General features: G+C 37.9%; 1 protein-coding gene across 4 annotated transcripts in view; it reads left to right on the top strand.

The window, feature by feature from the left end:
* Positions 1-18,088, top strand: part of ppardb (peroxisome proliferator-activated receptor delta b) — a 93,652-nt gene extending 75,564 nt beyond the window's left edge. For 3 of the 4 annotated variants that reach the window (XM_087973648.1, XM_087973649.1, XM_087973650.1), the window contains 2 exons: positions 11,771-12,011; positions 14,069-18,088. In XM_087973648.1, coding sequence (XP_087829774.1) covers positions 11,771-12,011; positions 14,069-14,201 — 374 coding nt within the window. In that variant the 3' untranslated portion in view covers positions 14,202-18,088. Of the gene's footprint in view, positions 1-11,770 lie in introns of all 4 variants that reach the window. The other variant, XM_087973651.1, reaches the window with a different exon arrangement.
* The last annotated feature ends 558 nt before the right edge of the window (positions 18,089-18,646 follow it).

Below are 18,646 nucleotides of genomic sequence, written 5' to 3'. Positions count from 1 at the left end.
TACTTCCCAGGTGAATTGGAGTACCATTGTTTAGTTCCCATTTGGTTTATCTAAAGTGGCTAGTTGCTTGACCTCCAAAGTGCATTTATAGTGCACTGCAGTTCTCGATCACCAGCTTAGGAACTTCTCAGTCCACAGTTAGTTAAGATTGTCTAATATGCCGAATACTCCTCCATATCTGGAACCTCATTAGGATTATTGGAAAGCTGTCATTCTTGGTGCATCAGCACCATAAACAGGCTGTCAACTCTGCTGTTTGGTATCTTGGCTGCCCTCCCCCTGCTCCAGGATGTTATCACAGTTGTTCTCAACACTACTTATTGCATATAATACAATCCGATTTGCTTTAATGCTTCCCTTAGTCTGTTTATCTTATCCCGGCAAGGGCCATACACATTCTCTTGATTCTGACTAAGCTGGTTTTCCTTAACCAGATACTGATATGTAACATTTAGGTTTTATTTCTTTTGCTCCCAACAGCAGGTTAACTATCTTTTAAGTAAATCTTGGGTCAACTCATCTGCCTCCTTGTTCAGAGGATAATTTCATTCCATTGCTCCTTAGAAAGCACCTTTTTCCCTACGTTAACCCTGTTGCGTACAGTTGTACCTTCTATATGACGATACCAATTTGGTTGCTTACTAAAATAATGCATTTTGTTAATAATCCCCTTTTTGGCTTGGATGTTTAATATACATAGCCAACAATTTAAGACTCCCAAAGCATTTTTTGCACAAAACGTGTTTATTTGACATTCATAAAAGAAACTTGCATTCAAGAAGACTTATACTTACTAATCCACTTGTTTGAGGTTGCCTGGGCTTGTTTGTAATTTAGAAAAAAGGGAGTAATTAATATTCTCCTTCCAATCTCCAGGTAATTATCAGCCTATTTCATCTTGACTTAGCGAGATATCCTCCTGGAGCCCTGTTCCTTATACCTTGCTCAGTGCTTACTATCTGCATGGAAAAGCTCTGAGTAGGCGAAACTTGCCTTCTCATTACTCATTGGTCAGTATTGTCTTGGCATCTTCAAGATTTTGATCATCTTACAAAGCTAGTTTTCTGATTTACAGCCTCACATGATTAACGAAACAATAATTTCATCTCTGCCAACTTCAAGTCTCCAGGCAACCAGCCATTTGGCTTATTTGTTACAAATTTAGCAATAACTTTGACCACATCAATTTAATATTCAACCGGATCTTGAGCACCAACTTGCAGATTTTTCTATGTTCAGTTCATTTAACATTAGCATAGTTACACCACATTATAGGCTTTGAGTCAAGATAGCCAGACCTTATGCATTAAACATCACTTAAACTTTGATTATTGCAAACACTTGTCATGCCATTAATAAGATCACTTGAACTCCACAGTACAGATAGTGCTCCGGTTTCCTCCCACAGTCCAAAGATGTGCAGGTCAGGTGAATTGGCCATGCTAAGTTGCCCATAGTGTTAGGAGCATTAGTTAGAGGGGAATGGGTCTGGGTGAGTTACCCTTCGGAGGGTCAGTGTGAACTGGATGGGTTGAAGGGCCTATTTCCACACTGTGGGGAATCTAATCTAAAATCTAGTACCCTCTTCTTTGGACATTTGTTTCTTTATGTTATTTATGTACGTCACCACAATTTGAGGAATTGTTTACAATGCTTCCCCTTTGTCATAAGGATTAAAATTAGGGAACACTATTGTTAAAAAAACTTACGTTTTAAGCAAAAACTCATGTCTGTTTTATTGCTGTGCAGGTCATGATTCTTTGGAACTCTTTCCAAGGGTACTGTGGAGGCAGAGCTATTGAATATTTGTAAGATAGTGGTCAGTGGATGATTGACTAAATATGGTGTAATGTTGGAAAACGCACAGGTCAGGCAGCATCTGAGGAGTAGGAGAGTTGACGTTTCAGGCATAAGCTGTTCATCAGGAATTCTGAAGAATGGCTTATGCCCAAAATGTCGACTCTCCTGCTCCTCAGATGCTGCCTGGCCAGTGCTTTTTACAGCACCACTCTTTACTCTGACTCTCCAGCATCTGCAGTCATCACTTTCTCCTAGTGACTAAATATGGTGCCTAAGTTTATCTGGATAAGTGGGAGTGCAGAGTTTAGGCATGTTATGGACCAGGTCACACTCCCTCAAAACATTTGAAGCAGGTAGCCCAGACACTAACATTTTCTTATTTTAAAGGTAGATGTTAAGTGGGTATTCCAGGAGTGAAACATCTGGTCAAACTGCTACGTTTCAAGCAAAACAGAATTTATTTACACACCATGGTTAAAATACAATCAAAGGAAAACACAGTTTAGAATAACTTAATTATTTGAAAATCTAACTGACTTGAGATAGCAACTTAATTCCCGTAACATCCCACAAACACCCCTCTTGGCAAAAGGCAAATTCAACCTCAGGTTCTTACAGGCCAGAGAGATTTCAGAGAAAAGAGTCAGGCAAGAAACATCTGTTGAAGCATGGAACCTTTTTTCACAGTAACAGCTTCTCTGCTGCCAGCAATTTCTGATTGCCTGCTAAAACAAACCAAACAAGAAAAATCTAATCTGGGTGAACTGACCACTGCCATTGTTTAAAGTAGTCACTTCCAGACAGATCGACATCTTTGCCTTTACAACCCCTCTTGAAAGAAATGAGGAATAAAATAAGCTTGTTAAAGTGGCAGCATTGTCACAGGCCACAGTTAGATCTGTCATGATCTTACTGAATAGCACAGTCAGTTCAAATGATGACCTGCGTCACTCCGAAATTAGATGTATAGCTGACCCCTTAGTCTGAGAAAAATGACCCTAGCACTAATCTCTCCAGTCAGTGGCAACAGCATCCGAGTCCATTCTGTAAAATCTTTTACGAATTATATTTTTGAGAGGTTGTTTAATTGATCTGAAGCCCTACCATATCTCTGCTTAGTAGTTTTAACGTCTTTAATTCAACACTCATCTCTAAAGCTATTGTGTAGTAAATTTGTTCTATTCTGTCTGTACCCTTTCTAAAGCCTTCAGGTCCACCCGAAATGGTAGTGTTCAGAATTGGACACTAGTTCAGATGTGAAAGAATGAGTTTGCATCTTGCATAATGTACTTTTGTATTCTATGCCTTTGTTTACAAAGTCCTGCACCCATAAGAAATAGGAACAGGAACAGGAATAGGCTGCTTGTTTTTTGAGTCTGCTCTACTATTCAGTAGGATCATGGCTGATACAACATTCCTCACATCTACTTTTCTGTAGATGTGAGAAATTTCCCTGTATTCCTTAACTCCCTTACTGATAATCTGTATATCTCCACTGAAAATATCCAGAAGAAATTTTCCCCACAGCTCAAAGACACTTGCCCCTCAGAAGAAATTTGCTATCATCTCGATCTTAAATTGGTGCCCCATTTATTCTGAGATTATACTGTCTTGTCCTAGACTGTCCTGTGAGTGGAAACATCCTTTCAGAATTTATCCTGTCAGACCCTTTTTAAAGTCCTATATTTTTCAATAGATCACCTGTTATTCTTCTAAACCCGTTTAACCATGGTTCATAAAACAATACCTCCATACAGAGATCATCTGAGTTGACCTCCTCTGAACTGCCTCCAATTAAAATGATACCTCCCTTAAATAATGGGACCAAAACTGCTGCTGGTACTCCAGAAGTGGTCTCATCAGCATCTTGTACAGCTGGAGTAAGAATTCCCTACTCTCGTCATCCAAAGCCTTGAAATAAGGGCCAACATTCTGTTAGTCTTTGTGATTATCTGCTGCATGTGTGTTAGCTTGTGTTCCATGCACAAGTCCCTTTGTGTTGCAGTTTTGCAGAGACATGCATCTATGGAACAGACCCTTTGGTCCAACTCACTTATGCTGACCAGGTTTTCTACTCTGAACTAGTCCGATTTGCCTACGTTTGGCCCATATGTCTCTAAATTTTTCCTATTAATATAATAATTATAGTTGTACTCGCCTCTACCATTTTCTGTGACTCGTTCCTTATATTCACCTCTGTCTGCGTAAGAAAGTTGCCCTTCAGGTCCCTTTTACATCTTTCCCCCTCTCACCTTGAACCTATGCCCTCTAGTTTTGGAGCCCCCTATCCTGGGGAAAAGGTTTATCTATGCCTCATGATTTTATAAACCTCTATCTCTCAGCCTTCTATCTCTAGGGGAAAAACGTCCCAGTCTATGCAGCCTCTTCTTATAACTCAGAGTCATAGAGCATGGAAACAGACACTTTGGTCCAGTCAGTCAAGACTGACCATAATCCTAAACTAGTCCCACCTGTTTGCACTTGGCCCATATCTCTCCAAACAGCTTTTTTGTATACTTATCTAAACATCTTTTAAATGCTGTAACTGTACTTTCATCCATCAGTTGCTCTGGAACTTCATTCCACACACTAACCACTGTGCCTAATAAAAAAAAAATTGCCCTTTGTCTGTTTTTAAAAAAATATTTCTCCTCTCGCCTTAATAATATGCTCCTTAGTCTTGAAAGCCCCCATCATAGGAAAATATACCTGGCATTCACCTTATCGATACCCTTTATGATTTTATAAACCTTGACTTACTGCATTCCAGTAAAAGATGTTTGAGCTACAGGGAGAGATTGAATAGGCTGGAGCTGTTTTCCCTGGTGTTTTGGAGGCTGAGGAGTAACCGTGTAGAAGTTTATAAACTTATGAGGGGCATGGATAAGGCGAATAGTTAAGTCTTTTTTTCCAGGGTAGAGGAGTCCAAAAATAGAGGGCATGGGTTTAAGGTGAGCGGGGAAAAGATTTAAAAGGGACCTAAGGGGCAACTTATTCATGCAGAAGGTGGTGCAAGTATGGGATAAGCTGCCAGAGGAAGTGGTGGAGACTAGTACAATTACATTTAAAAAGGATGGGTATATGAATAGGAAGGGTTTAGGAAAATGTATGCTAAATGCCGGCAAATGGGACTAGATTTGTTTAGGATATCTGGTAAGCATGGACATGTGGGACCAAAGGGTCTGTTTCCATGTTGTGCATCTGACTCTATCCAGTCTCTTCCCATAACTCAAACCCTCCAGTATGGAAAACATTCATGTCAATCTTCTCTACACCCTTTTTAGTTTAATAACATACATCCAATAGCAGGACAACCAAAAGTGCATACGATTACTCCACAGTGGCCTCACCGATGTCTTGTACAGCCACAACATAACGTCCTAACTCCTACTCAATGCTTTGACTAATGAAAGCAAGCGTGCTGAATGCCGCCTTCATCACCCTGTCTAAATGTGACGTCACTTTCAATAAACTATGTACCTGCGCCCCTAGGTTTCTGTATTTGACATGTAGATCCTGTTCTGGTTTGTCTTATCAAAATGCAACACTTCATATTTATCTAAATTAAACTCCATCTGCCACTCCTTGGCCTAATGGCAAGCTGATCAAGATCTTGTTCTCTTGGGTAACCTTTTTCACTGTTCAGTATACCATCAATTTTGGTATCATCCACAAACTTACTAACCGTGCCTCTTAAATTCTCATACAAATTGTTTCTATAAATGACAAATAAGTAGACCCAGCACCGATCCTTGCAGCACACTGCCAGCCACAGGCCTCTAGTCCAAACAACACCCCTCTATCACACCTTGTCCTTTACTGTCAAGCCAATTTTGTATCCAGTTGGTTAGCTCTCCCTGGATTCCATGTGATCTAACAAGTCTACTCTGCAGAACCTTGTCAAAGGCCTTGCTAAATTCCATATAGACAACATTTACCGTTCTTCCTTCATTTATCATCTTGGTCACTTTTTTTTTTTAAGAAAAGCTCAATCAAAATAATGAGACACATATTCCCATGCACAAAGCCATGTTGACTATCCCTAATCGATCCTTGCCTTTCCAAATGCATGTAAATCCTGTCTCTCTGTCTCTCTGTCTCTCTGTCTCTCTGTCTCTCTGTCTCTCTGTCTCTCTGTCTCTCTGTCTCTCTGTCTCTCTGTCTCTCTGTCTCTCTGTCTCCCCTCCAACAGTTTACCCACCACTGATGCCAGGCTCACTAGTCTACAGTTCCCTGGTTTTTCCTTGCAACCTTTCTTAAAGTCTTCCAGCACCTCACCTGTGGCTATCGATGATATAAATATCTCTGCTGGGGCTCTGCTGTTGCTTCCCCAGCTTCCCTTAATGTCCTTGGAGACACCTGCTCAGGCCCTGGGGATTTATCTATTTTTATGTTTTAAGGTGTCCAGCATCACCTCTTCGGTAATGTGGACTCTTTTCTAGATTTCACGTTTATTTCTCCAAGTTCACTAGCTTTTATATCTTTTCCCACAGTAAATACTGATGCAAAGTATTCTTTTAGTATCTCCTCCATCTCCTGTCATTCCACACATGGATAGCCTCTTTGATCTTTAAGGTGCCCTATTCACTCCCTAGTTACTCCCTTGCTCCTAATGTATTTGTAGAATCTGTTTGGATTCTTCTTAACCATTATCTGGCAAAGCTATCCATGTTCCCTTTTTGCTGTCCCTTTGTGTACTTCCACTCCCTCTATACTCCTGAAAGAATTCACTCGATCCCAGCTGTCTGTACATGACATGTCTCCATCCTCCTCTTGACCGGACCCCCAACAGCTCTAGTTGCCAAGTGTTCCCTACCTCCGCTATCCTTGCCCTTCACACTTATAGAAACATACTGTCTTTGAACTCTTGTTACGTTACTGTTGAAAGCCTCCCATTTGCCAGTTATCCCTTTACCTGTGAGCAGTCTCACCCAATCAATTTTTGGAAGTGCCTGTATAATAGAGTTCTTCTGTTCTCCCTTCCAAAATGAACAATTTGACATTTTCCCAGTTTATACTCTATTTGTGAACTTTTTGCCCACTTACTTGCCCTATCAATATTTCTAAACTTTTTGTATCCTTCTCAGAACTTGCCTTTCCACCTGTTTTTGTGTCATCTGCAAAATTGGCTACAGTACATTCATTTCCTCCTTCTAAGTCATTAATATATATTGTAAACTATTGCGATCCCAGCATTGATCCTTTGGGATCTCTACTGGCTTAAGGTTACCTACCTGTTTCCTGCCCATTAACCAATTCTCTATTTATAACAATATACAATGTCCAACACCATGGGTGTGCTTGTATCTTGTGACTTAACCTTTTTGTAAGGTATCTTGTCAACCATGTTCTGGAAGTCTATATATGACATGTCTGCTGGATCCCCTCTCTCCATGCTTATTGAGACTTCCTCAAAAAGCTCTAACAAATTAGACAAGATTTCCCTATTCATTAAATGGTGACTCTGCTTGAATAGATTTCAATTTTCTGAATGTGCTGCAATTACTTCCTTAATTGATTCCAACATTTTTCCAATAAAATATGTTAGGCTAATTGTCCCATAGTTAAACACATCTTGTCTCCCTCTCTTTTTGTATAAAGGTGTGGGATTGGTAGCTTTCAAATCCTCCCAGTACTTTTCCAGAGCCCAAGGAGTTTTGGAAAATTACAATCAATGCATCCAATATCTCTGTAGCTACTTTTTTTTAAGGATGCAAGGCAGCATGAACAGGGGACTAATCTGTTTTTAGTCCCATTAATTTTGTCTAATACTACTTGTAGTGGTGGTGATGGTACTTAATTCCTCCTTTGTATTCTTTAGTAATAATTTGATGTTCAAAGTGCCTTTTACCATAAAGCGCTGATGTTCAAACTTTCTGCCATATCCTTGTTCCCCATAACTTCCTCCCCACATTCAGTTTTGAAGGGGCCTGTGTTTACTTTGACCTCTCTATTCTCGTATATATTTAAAGAAGCTCTTACTGTCAGTTTTTTTTTATTCTTTGCTAACTTGCCCTCTTAGTTTATTTTCTCTCTTTTTATTATCTTTTTAGTTCTCCTTTGGATTCTGAATTTATCCCAGTGTTTGGGTCTGTCTTTTGCTTCCTTTGTTTTGTCTTTCAACTTAAAACTCTCCTTAACTTCCTTGTTAAACTGGTTTATCGTGGTTTTAGAATCTTTCCCCTTTCCTGGCATATATTTTTGCTCAGAATCATGCCTTATCTCCTTAAAGTGTCTTTTCTTTAATCCATCTACCCGGTCCACTTTAGTTAATGCTATTCTCATTTCATTATAATTCCCTTTATTTAAGACATTTGTTTCTGATCATGTTTCTCAACTGAAACTGAATATTAACTTCTTCAGGTTATGATCACTACTTCCTATCCTTAGGTTATTTTTTATACCCGTCTCATTACCCATTACTAGATAGACTGTTCCTTGGTTGGCTCGATGACACACTGCTGTGGAAACTGTCCCTTTGCACTTGTTGATTGTAGCTACCCCTTCTAACTTGATTAACTTGTATGCTTTGCTAACTCCTGCCATTAGTAAGCACTGTGTTACAACACTTGTCTGGATCATATAGGAGTTGAATCAGGCCTTCTGGTCCAGAGGTAGGGACTCTACCACTATTGTAAGAGTCGTGTGAACCCCGTTCTCAGATAAAAGTTTAATGGTCATCAACTCCTGTCAGTTGAGTCTGGAGTTGTTCTGTTAAAACTACAAATTCTTTAAGAGTCTAACACTGACAGCATGTAATCAAATAACTTAACTGACCAGAACATAAACGTGAATCTTTCACTGCATAGGTTGTCTCCATAAAAGTTTAGAGTTGAACTGCAATATGTGATTTATTTACTGCTTGAGCCACGAGCTGATTTCAAAGCTTTGACTTTGAGTTATACAGCACAGAAACAAACCCTTCAGTCCAACCAGTCATAGAGGTGTACAGCACGGAAACAGACTCTTCACTCCAACTCATCCTTGCCGACCAGGTATTCTAACCTAATCTAGTCCCATTTGCCAGCACTTAGCCCATATCCCTCTCAGCCCTTCTTATTCATATACCCATCCTAATGCCTTTTAAATGCTCTACCATTTTCTTCTCCATTTCCTCTGGCAGCTCATTCCATACACGGACCACCTTCTGTGTGAATAGTTGCCCCTTAAGTCCCTTTTATATCTTTCCCCTCTCACCCTAAACCTGTGCCCTGTGGTTCTGGACTCGCCCCACCCCAGGGAAAAAAACCTGTCTATTTATCCTATCCATGCCCTTCATTATTTTATAAGCCTCTGTAAGGTCACCCTCAGCCTTCAATGCTCCAGGGAAAACAGCCCCAGTCTATTCAGCCTCTCCCTATAGCTCAAATCCTCCAATCCTGGCAACATCCTTGTAAATCTTTTCGAAACCCTTTCAAATTTCACACCAACTTTCCGATAGGGAGGAGAGCAGAATTGCATGCAATATTCCAAAAGTGGCCTAACCCATGTCCTGTACAGTTGCACATGACCTCCTAATTCCTATACCCAATGCTCCGACCAATAAAGGAAAGCATACCAAATGCCGCCTTCGCTATCCTATCTGCCTGCAGCTCTACTTTCAAGGAACTATGAACCTGCACTCCAAGGTCTGTTTGTTCAGCAACACTTCCCAGGTCCTTACTATTAAATGTATAAGTCCTGCTCTGATTTGCCTTTCCAAAATGCAGCATCTTGCATTTATATAAATTAAACTCCATATGCCACTCTTTCAGCTCATTGGCTATCTGATCAAGATTCCATTGTCCTTCCTCTGAGAAAACCTTCTTCGCTGTCCACTCCATGTCCGATTTTGGTGTCATCTGCAAGCTTACTAACTATACCTCCTATGTTTACATCCAAATCATTTATATAAATGGTGAAAATTAGTGGACCCAGCACCATTCCTTATGGTACGCAACTGGTCACAGGCTGGTAGTCTGAAAAGCAACCATCCATGCCGAACATAATCCCAAACTAAATTAGTGCCACCTGAGTGCTCTTGGCCCATATCCCTCCTACTCATATATTTATCCAAACATCTCTTGAATGTTGCAATTGTACCCACATCCACAGGAAGTTCATTCCACACCTGATCCACTCTCTGTTTCAAAAAGATTTGCTACCATGCCTTTTTTTATATCTCTCCCCTTTCACCTTAAAAGTGTGCCCCCTAGTCTTCAAGTCGCCCGTCCTGCGGAAAAGACAACTATCATTAATTCTATCTGTACCCCTCATTATTTTATAAACTTCTATAAGGTCACCTCTCAACCTGTTACATTCCAGTGAAGAAAGTCCAAGCCTTTCCTGATAAACCTTAAAAGTTATTTAATTGTTGCAGTGTATATTAGTCACAAACTGCTTGTTCAATGTTTGTTTAAAAAATGCAATCTTGTTTTCTTATAAATATTATTTTTCACTGACTTTGTAGATGAACTTGAGTTAATATTCTGATGTTAATCTGTGAAAGAGACAAGTGTATTTTAATGTAAAGGTTTTCCAAGAAAGGTTATATGCAAAATAGTTGAAAACACAAGCCTCAAGCAATATAACTGCACTGAAATTTAGTGTGAGGTCAGCATAATAAAGCTGAGAGTTGTATATATCCTGGGGGAAAACTGTGCATTAGGTTTGAATACTGATGTTAGATGTTAATTTTTGGAACAACATAATGTTAAATCTGGAATAGCAAACCTGTTGGAGGCATCTTTGGTTCTGGTTGTAGGATATGTGGTGATATCCATTACCACAGAGTATAATATCAGTATGTTTTCACACTGGTGCGGTGCTACTAACAATAAATAGCTTTCGTAACTGGGTCAGGTTTACCTGCCTATACAGTCAAAGAGCAATTTTCCCAATTACGTTTCATACTAGTACTAACCCACCCCCGAACAATGGTCTGCAAACAGAACATTGAAATGTCATAACCGTTTCCTCTTAATGAGAAATTTTGCACAGTACTTTTCTATTTGTAGAAATGCATTTTCTTTCCCCTTTCCCCATCTCACTGGAGCCTCTGGACTAGCAGAGTTGGTGGGGGAGACAATCAAAAAGATTCTTTCTTCTGCTCACTATTCCCAAACCCTTATTAAACATTTTGTGAGTGAAAAGGAAGTCATACTGCACAGAAACAGACCCTCCGGTCCAACTGGTCCATGCCTTGTCGGTTAGTTCCCTACAATTTGATAGCCTGGAAAAGTCACTGTTATGTGAAAATGCATGCTTGTGTCTAATACTAGATGTCTGACTAGGTTTGTAGAACTTTAAGTGAAGTTTGTATTGTTTCAATTTGGGCATCTTGGTGTTTATGCGATCAATGATTAAAGCGTATGAGTCCGATAGGGAAAACTACCATCACCTGACTCCTGGCTGCCAATTTTTTAGTTTTAACTCTTAATTCCAATGCTATTCCGTGTTTGATTTTTCTAGACACCCTTCAGATAGGGCAACAAAAAATCCAAGGTGAATTTCAGTCCACATGAGAAGACCAAGAGTCAGCCACTCATCCCTCAGCGACATCATTGGCTGAGGTTTATGTTCACATTTAGTGAACTTGTTGCTTCAAAAGCTGTCGCAGTAAACCACCACTTAACATCATTTAAACATTACCTATGCCCCACCTTATTTAAATTGTATGCTGCCATCAAAGGCAATCAATTATTTGTAAAATACAGTCAGCATGTGCCTTCTGCACTTTTGATTTCTAGCCTGTATGTTTTAACTTCAAGTTTCAGAATGTTGTCCTAAAATTCAAGCTCTGTCTTAATTCAAGCTCTGTCTTCTTTGGTTCTATCTTGTTTTCCAGATGTGGGAGGGGAAGGAAAGTGATAAGCTAGTAAAGAGCATAAAGGAATAAGGTGCAAAATACTCTATTCTTGAGCATGACAGAGCAATCAGTCTCGATCCAAAAAAGTGCTGACAAATTGTTTTTTTTCTTCTTTTGATATAGATCGTCCTGGGCTAATGAGTGTAAAACAGATTGAAGAGATGCAAGATAGTATTCTTCAAGCTTTGAGTCTACATTTGCAAACCAACCATCCAGACTCTCAATACCTTTTCCCAAAGCTCCTCCAGAAAATGGCTGACTTACGGCAGCTAGTAACTGAGAATGCGCAACTTGTCCAGAAGATTAAAAAAACTGAAGCAGACACTTCATTGCATCCACTGCTACAGGAGATCTACAAAGACATGTATTGACAAACAGTGCACATTCAGTATACAGCTTAATTTTGCAAACCTCCCTATCACCACCCCCCCTCCCCCAAGAACCAAAACCTAACATGGCTACATTGAATTCTCACCAAAATAAGTCTGTGCAACAGTACATAAAATATCTGTAACTATACACTCCTTTTAATCTTCTGTCCTTGAGTTGGCTGGTTGCAGCTGTGTCAATTTGAAGTCAGCAGAACTATAATGATTAAACCTGAAAATTGTAGGAATGCATATACATTTGCAACACTACTGACTTACTGCAATAAATAATTTTTTAATTTGCAATCTTACAGTACTAAAACCTCCAATTAGTAAATGCAACCTTGATCATAAAGAAAATTTTGCTTAATTATCATGGTACTAAGCGTGCTGAGCCCTATAGTACACTATACCTAAAGTATAGTCTCCTTTGCTGGTCTTAATTTCTGATATAATTAAAGGGTATGGAAATTTTATAAACTGCTGCAATGAATGTGGCTTATACTACATAACAATATGTAGTAGAAAGGATCATATTCCAAAGAGTATTTAATTAAGAACATGCATAAATTTACAGGGCTAGCCATTAACTCTTTCTGATGTGGCACTTTTGGAGTTGGAAGTTTACCACCTTTCAAAGAGTGTGTGAGAAACACTGAGATTTTCCCCAAAAGTAAGAAGTCTTTAGATAAATGCAATTCTTTCTTCATTGGAGAATTTAATTGAATTTTTTCAAGTCACTTCTATCACACTGCTTATCAAATTCTTTGGAAGATGCATTCATAAGTTCCCTGTTGAGGATTAAAATGTCAGATTTTGGGGAATGTTATCTGTAGTAGGCTTGGTGTCTTGGACTGTTTTGTAGAAGCATTCCTTCCTTGCTGTGGTAAAATGCACACTAGTAGGTTTACTGGGATGAATGAAGGACCTTTAATGAAGCTTTCTATCTAATTAATTGAAGATTTCTGGGTGAAACAATAGCATTATAAAAACAAGTGAAATATTACCATAAATGGAAGCCATTAAACTATTTTAATGTTTCTCTAATTAGTATTGAAGTCTCGGGTTGAGCAGATGTACCTTAATTGCCAAATCTGTCTTTTTAAATCTTTTCATTGTCAATTTGGTATAACTTGGTTATTAGGGTCTTGTGGCACAGTGGTAGTAGTCCCCACCTCTGGGTCAGAAGATCTGGGTTCAAGCCCAGCCTCCACAAGAGGTATGTTGTAACCTCTTCAAACAGATTGCTAAAAATATTTTACGCATTCATGGGGCATTCATATGCCTTGTCAGTTGTACTTTGTGTGCTGTCTCTGAACGGTACACAGGATGCAAATAATATTTATTCTCTCCTCTCATTTCTATGATGTTGTTCTTAAGCTTTTTAAAAATGTTTTGCATATCTGTATTAACAATTTTGCCTGATCAGTCCTGAATTGATAAAGGCAAGAAAATTTTAGAATTTTATTCTCCATAAGCCATTTTAAAAAGGGTTGTTCAAATAATTTGGTAGTACAAGTGGAACAAGAATGATAGAGCAATAGGTTTCTGATTACCTGCCAGATCCCATCCTCAGCTACTGCACTGCTACTGATTCCTGTCAATACAAAATTATTATATTTATATAAAAGGATCATATTGGAAATACATAGCAGCCCATCAGCATTTGAAGAGAGAAAAAAATGAAATAAATTCCAGTTATGGGTCCTTTGAAATGTTATCTACTTTTCAGATCCAAGCATGCTTGCTTTGCATTTTTGGTTTTGTTTTAATATTTCTGGTATTTGCCATTTTGTTACTAACCGCATAATACCAGAAAAGTTCACACAGCCAACCATGTCCAAATTATAGTTCATAGTAAATTTAATTCAGTGCAATTTTGATGCCAAGTACTGGAAAGTCTATGCATCAGACATAAAGTATTGCAGGTAAAGCCATAAGTGGAAATTCTTCCTTACGTTCACACAATGTGCAGTATTACATTTTTACGATATTATTTTATGATTATATTTTACATTCATTTGTTAATTTGATTTTATGGTTACAACTTTAGAATTATTGCTGGTTCTCTTGAAGGGAACATGGAAAGGTTTCTGGTGTGTCCGGCTGGTGCTCTGAGTTGCGGATGCTTTCTGGAATTGGCTGTCAGTTCAGTTATTATGCAGCACAAACTGAACAGGAGCTGATTGATTTGACCAGTGGGCTGTGTTGCAGGACATAATGAAGACTGACACGGTTCTGGATTTTAAAACTGGGAAAGACATTTGCAGGGCACTTTGTAATATTGAGATGTGATTAAATCATGGAACCTAAATCCAGAAATGAGTTTTGCTGCTGTTTGTTTCAAATAGATATGAATTTTGTTTATTTTGTTCTTAATTTTTATCTGTTTTCCTATTGATACTGTTTGATTGTTTTAAATGTTCTATTCCTTTGCAAATGGTCCCTTCTGATCTTTTCTCTAATATATTCCCTCTCTTCTGTGGAGTTTTAGGTGCTCTCCACTACTTTGTGCAATCAGCCCACTATTTTTATTTCATGCAAGCGTTGACTGCGGAGGTTTGACCAGAGGATACATCAAAGTTGAGGCCACTGTTCTACTAAGTAAATGTCCATGTTACCCTCCAACAGTACTGGATGGATATCATAAGTGAGAAGTACCTTACTTCATCCCTACAAATCCTGATGATGTTGAGGTCAATTTCCAATCCACTCCACTTCACTAGAGATTGCCATGCTCTTCCTTTCAGGACAACAGCTTGCCTATATATAAAAATAATTAAGTCGACAATGTGTACTGCGGTTCTTTTCAGGATCCAAATTTGACCATTTGAAGATTGAACGTAGTGTCTACAAGGCTAATCACCATATAAAATACAGAAATGTAAAAGTGTCCTTATGATGATTTCTGTTGTATGGGATCAATGTCAATGAGGAGTAAAATAGGTAGGAGGAAGGGACAAGCAACTAATAACAGTATATTCTTAAACCACTGACCATGACATTTGCAGGGGACCTACATATGTAGTGTGCAGTAATGGATTTCTTTGATCAAGACAGGATTTTACTGCCAAATGCTATTTTCCATTAGACACTGGCCAGATATTATATAACTAGGTAGGAGCAAATTACTGCAGATGCTAGAATCTGAACTGAAAACAAAAGCTGGAGATCACAGTGGGTCAGGCAGCATCCATGAAGAGAGAGCATGGATGAAATCATCTGGACTTGAAATGTTAGCTTGCTTTCTCTCCATGGATGCTGCCTGACCTGCTGTGATCTCCAGCATTATATAACTGCTTACTTTACACAATTGATACCAATATATTGTTCACAGTAAATTATTGAGGGTTTTACCACATAATTCATATTCCACACTAACCAATTCTGCAGGAGGATTCCCGGAAAATCTGAATGGAGATTCTCACCTTTAAAATAATTACTGTAATCAAAGCTGACATGTTTTTAAAAAAATCTTTAGCTTAAGTGACATTCAGTTTTGTAAAGTCTCAAATTAATCGATTAACTTCGTGATTTATTATTGACTAATACAAGCACTTAAGCAAGGAAGAGTTGCTTGCCTATTCATGAGCTGAAGAATAATGTCAGGATTGGTGGTGTGTAGAAGTAAAGAAAGCTAAATGTTGAATAAACTATGACTGTTAATGTGACAGGTTTTCTCAAATCTTTACATGCAATTTCTCTGGCAAGAATTGCACGCAATTAAATGCACAAGAAAATAACACTTGTGGTTTTCTTGTGATAAACCTACGTATCTTTTAAAAATTGAAATGTTTAATTTCCAATGATCCATTCCAAACATAAAGTTCTGAAAGAAACCAGAGTGAATTATTCATTTTATTCTTATTTTACACTCCATTTTTGCACTGTGTGACGTCTTGTTAAGGAATCAAGCATATTTGCTGAAAATCACGTTGGCATTAAATAATTGATAGCAAGGTAGAACAATGAGGAATATAAAAGAAAATAAAGTCTGAAACTGATTTATGCACTTTTTAACTCTGCTTCAGACTCTAATAATTTTGTTTGTGCATAAGTGCCCTCTGGGTGCATTACCAACTATGTTTGTCTTTGACTTGTCTGTTACATTCTCAAACTGAAAGAGATCTTCCACCAACTGTCTTTTTTTCACGTGTATTGAGCCAATGCAATGATTGCAAAAGGCATCTGGGAAAAGGATTTACATTTTTAGTCTAATAGACTCTAATACTAATTTAAATAAGTATCAGTTTTATTAGTTTTTGAATTATATAGTTATAACCTTTTTAAATCAGTTTATTTGGTATTATTAAATATTCTGTCTGTGGAAGATGCAATAAATAAGCTTTATCATGTATGTTTTGCTAAACTAATGCATTTTTTTAGACTCTGCATTTAGTTAAATATTGTCTTTTTGTCATCTAAACAGAGTGCCTCTGTTTGGTTAATGTTGTTTTGTTAATAAGATTATTTACTTCCTTTTGTACTATAGGCTATGCACTACCTGGTCATTGTGGTTCTAACATTGTGCTGTTTACACTGATAGTATTTTTGTACTAAAAGAGCTTCTTAAAAACTCTGGTGTAAGATGTGTTTTATATTGGAATCCAGAATGTTTAAAAAACTGTTAATTATCAACATAGCTCTTTCCTAGTAAACGATGGAAGCTGAGCTAGAATCACATTTACAGTTTACACAGATATTGTCTACAACTGTTCCATCTTACTCATAGAAGAACATTATCAGAGATGAGGGGACCAAGCCATTTCCATTCAAAATAGATATAAGCCTGAACAAGTGTCGCCTCTTTCAACCATTTTTTTTGCATCAGGGGTTTTCTGGTGTAGTCACTGTACACTATTTGCTGGCTATGTCTGTTATGAAACACTAGAAAACAGGAATATATATTTTAGCCGTGGTGTTGAAAATGCATCACTTGTGATCGACATATAATTTAGCTTTTCCATATCAACTGTTTAGTGTCAGATGCAGGTGTACATGTGACAGTTGCACAATTTAAACAATTGGATTTTCATCTCTCAGTGGAAGACAACGCTTTGTAATCACTTCTTCTTTTATGGTTTTATTTTAATTGGAGTACTCACATTGACACATTCTTCTTGTCTTATGGACAGGTAATTGTACATTTGCACTTTTCCCTGGTTTTAAATCTACATGGACATGTGAATAAATGGGTTATAACTTCAATATAGTACCTACAGGAAACAGACACGAGTGTCTACTCAGGGCTTTAAAGCACTGTGCCATTATTTGGAATTATTTCAATACTATAATTTCATTTGGTTATTTTGTTATGCAGGCAAGGCTTCCTTCATTTACGTAGTTACTGTGACAATATCAGTTGCAAGGTATGTCTGTGTTCTATGTTCAGGGGTTAGGCACTAATTTAATTGTTGTTACCTCCATAGGAAAGGGTTTCATTATGGTCAAAGTAAACAAATGAGGTTTGGTGCCTAAACATGCATGGTGCTTTATTCATCCATTCATGTTCTAATAATACTGATGTTTCAAAGTAGATAGGGACAACATTTTTATGTCCCATCTCAGGATAGTAAAATATTTTGATACTGTATGTAGGTTGTGCATTATATATATCCTAAGAAGCATGCAATAAATTTCAAAGTAAAAGCTGGAGAAAAATTAAATGAGAAAACTGCATTATGTTAAAACATGGTATTTTGTATTCATGGTATTCAAAGGCAAATGTTACTTAAAATTGCTGTTATTTCCAGATGTAATGCCTTTTGCCGAAATTCGGCAGATATCAACAAGTTGGAGGCAATATTCCAAAATGTTGTTGGATTATCCCATGAAAAATACCTTTCAGCGGTATTAAACAATTCCACCAAATATTTTTTCACTTAAAAATTGTACCTTTTTAGATTGCGATTTCACTGAAAATTAAATTTTTGAAGTGAACATCAGCCATTATAAATCGTACTTCTATTTTAATTAGGTCAATAATAAATTTAGAAGCACATGGACAATACAAGATGGTTTTCTGTAATATGTGAAGACAATAAATGACACTGTGACTTGTGGATAAGTTGGACTCTCTCGTTCTGTACCTAATGTTAAACATCATTTTTGAAGCTTTTTACCTCGAGACCAGGCAATTGAAATAAAAAAAAGAATTTAAAAAGTTGAACTTTTCTGTTGTTTGAACTGGTGCAAATCTTTTTGCCTGGAAAGAGTAATCTCTAAAACTTCAGAGTTTCCATTTAAGCGATTCTGATTCATTGTGCCACTGTGCAGGTAAGAAATTCAAATCAAAGAGTAGTCTTACTGCTGGTTTAATAGTGTGTAGACATGCCATCAAAGTAGATGGCGTACTACATAGATTAAATCCCAAGGCGACTCCTCGCCACGGATTTCTATCAATTAGTTGCCAACAGAGAATGCGCTCATAATCAAATACTCTTCATCATTCGTTTTGCTGTCTTGTACACTTTCAACAGCAGCAATATTTCTTGGTTCTACAGCAACCACAGCTGTGCACTAAATGGAGTTGCAATAATGATTTACAATGTAGCAGTTACCTCACTTCTTGATCAGTATTGACTTGTCAGTTACAACATCTGACTTTGTTTTGCTCAATCACGGAGCAGTG

The sequence above is a fragment of the Chiloscyllium plagiosum genome, unplaced genomic scaffold (genome assembly GCF_037043375.1).
Source record: "Chiloscyllium plagiosum isolate Xiang-an unplaced genomic scaffold, Cpla_swu_hap1 HiC_scaffold_26, whole genome shotgun sequence".
Lineage (NCBI taxonomy): Eukaryota > Metazoa > Chordata > Chondrichthyes > Orectolobiformes > Hemiscylliidae > Chiloscyllium > Chiloscyllium plagiosum.
This window is presented reverse-complemented; position numbering and strand designations above follow the sequence as displayed.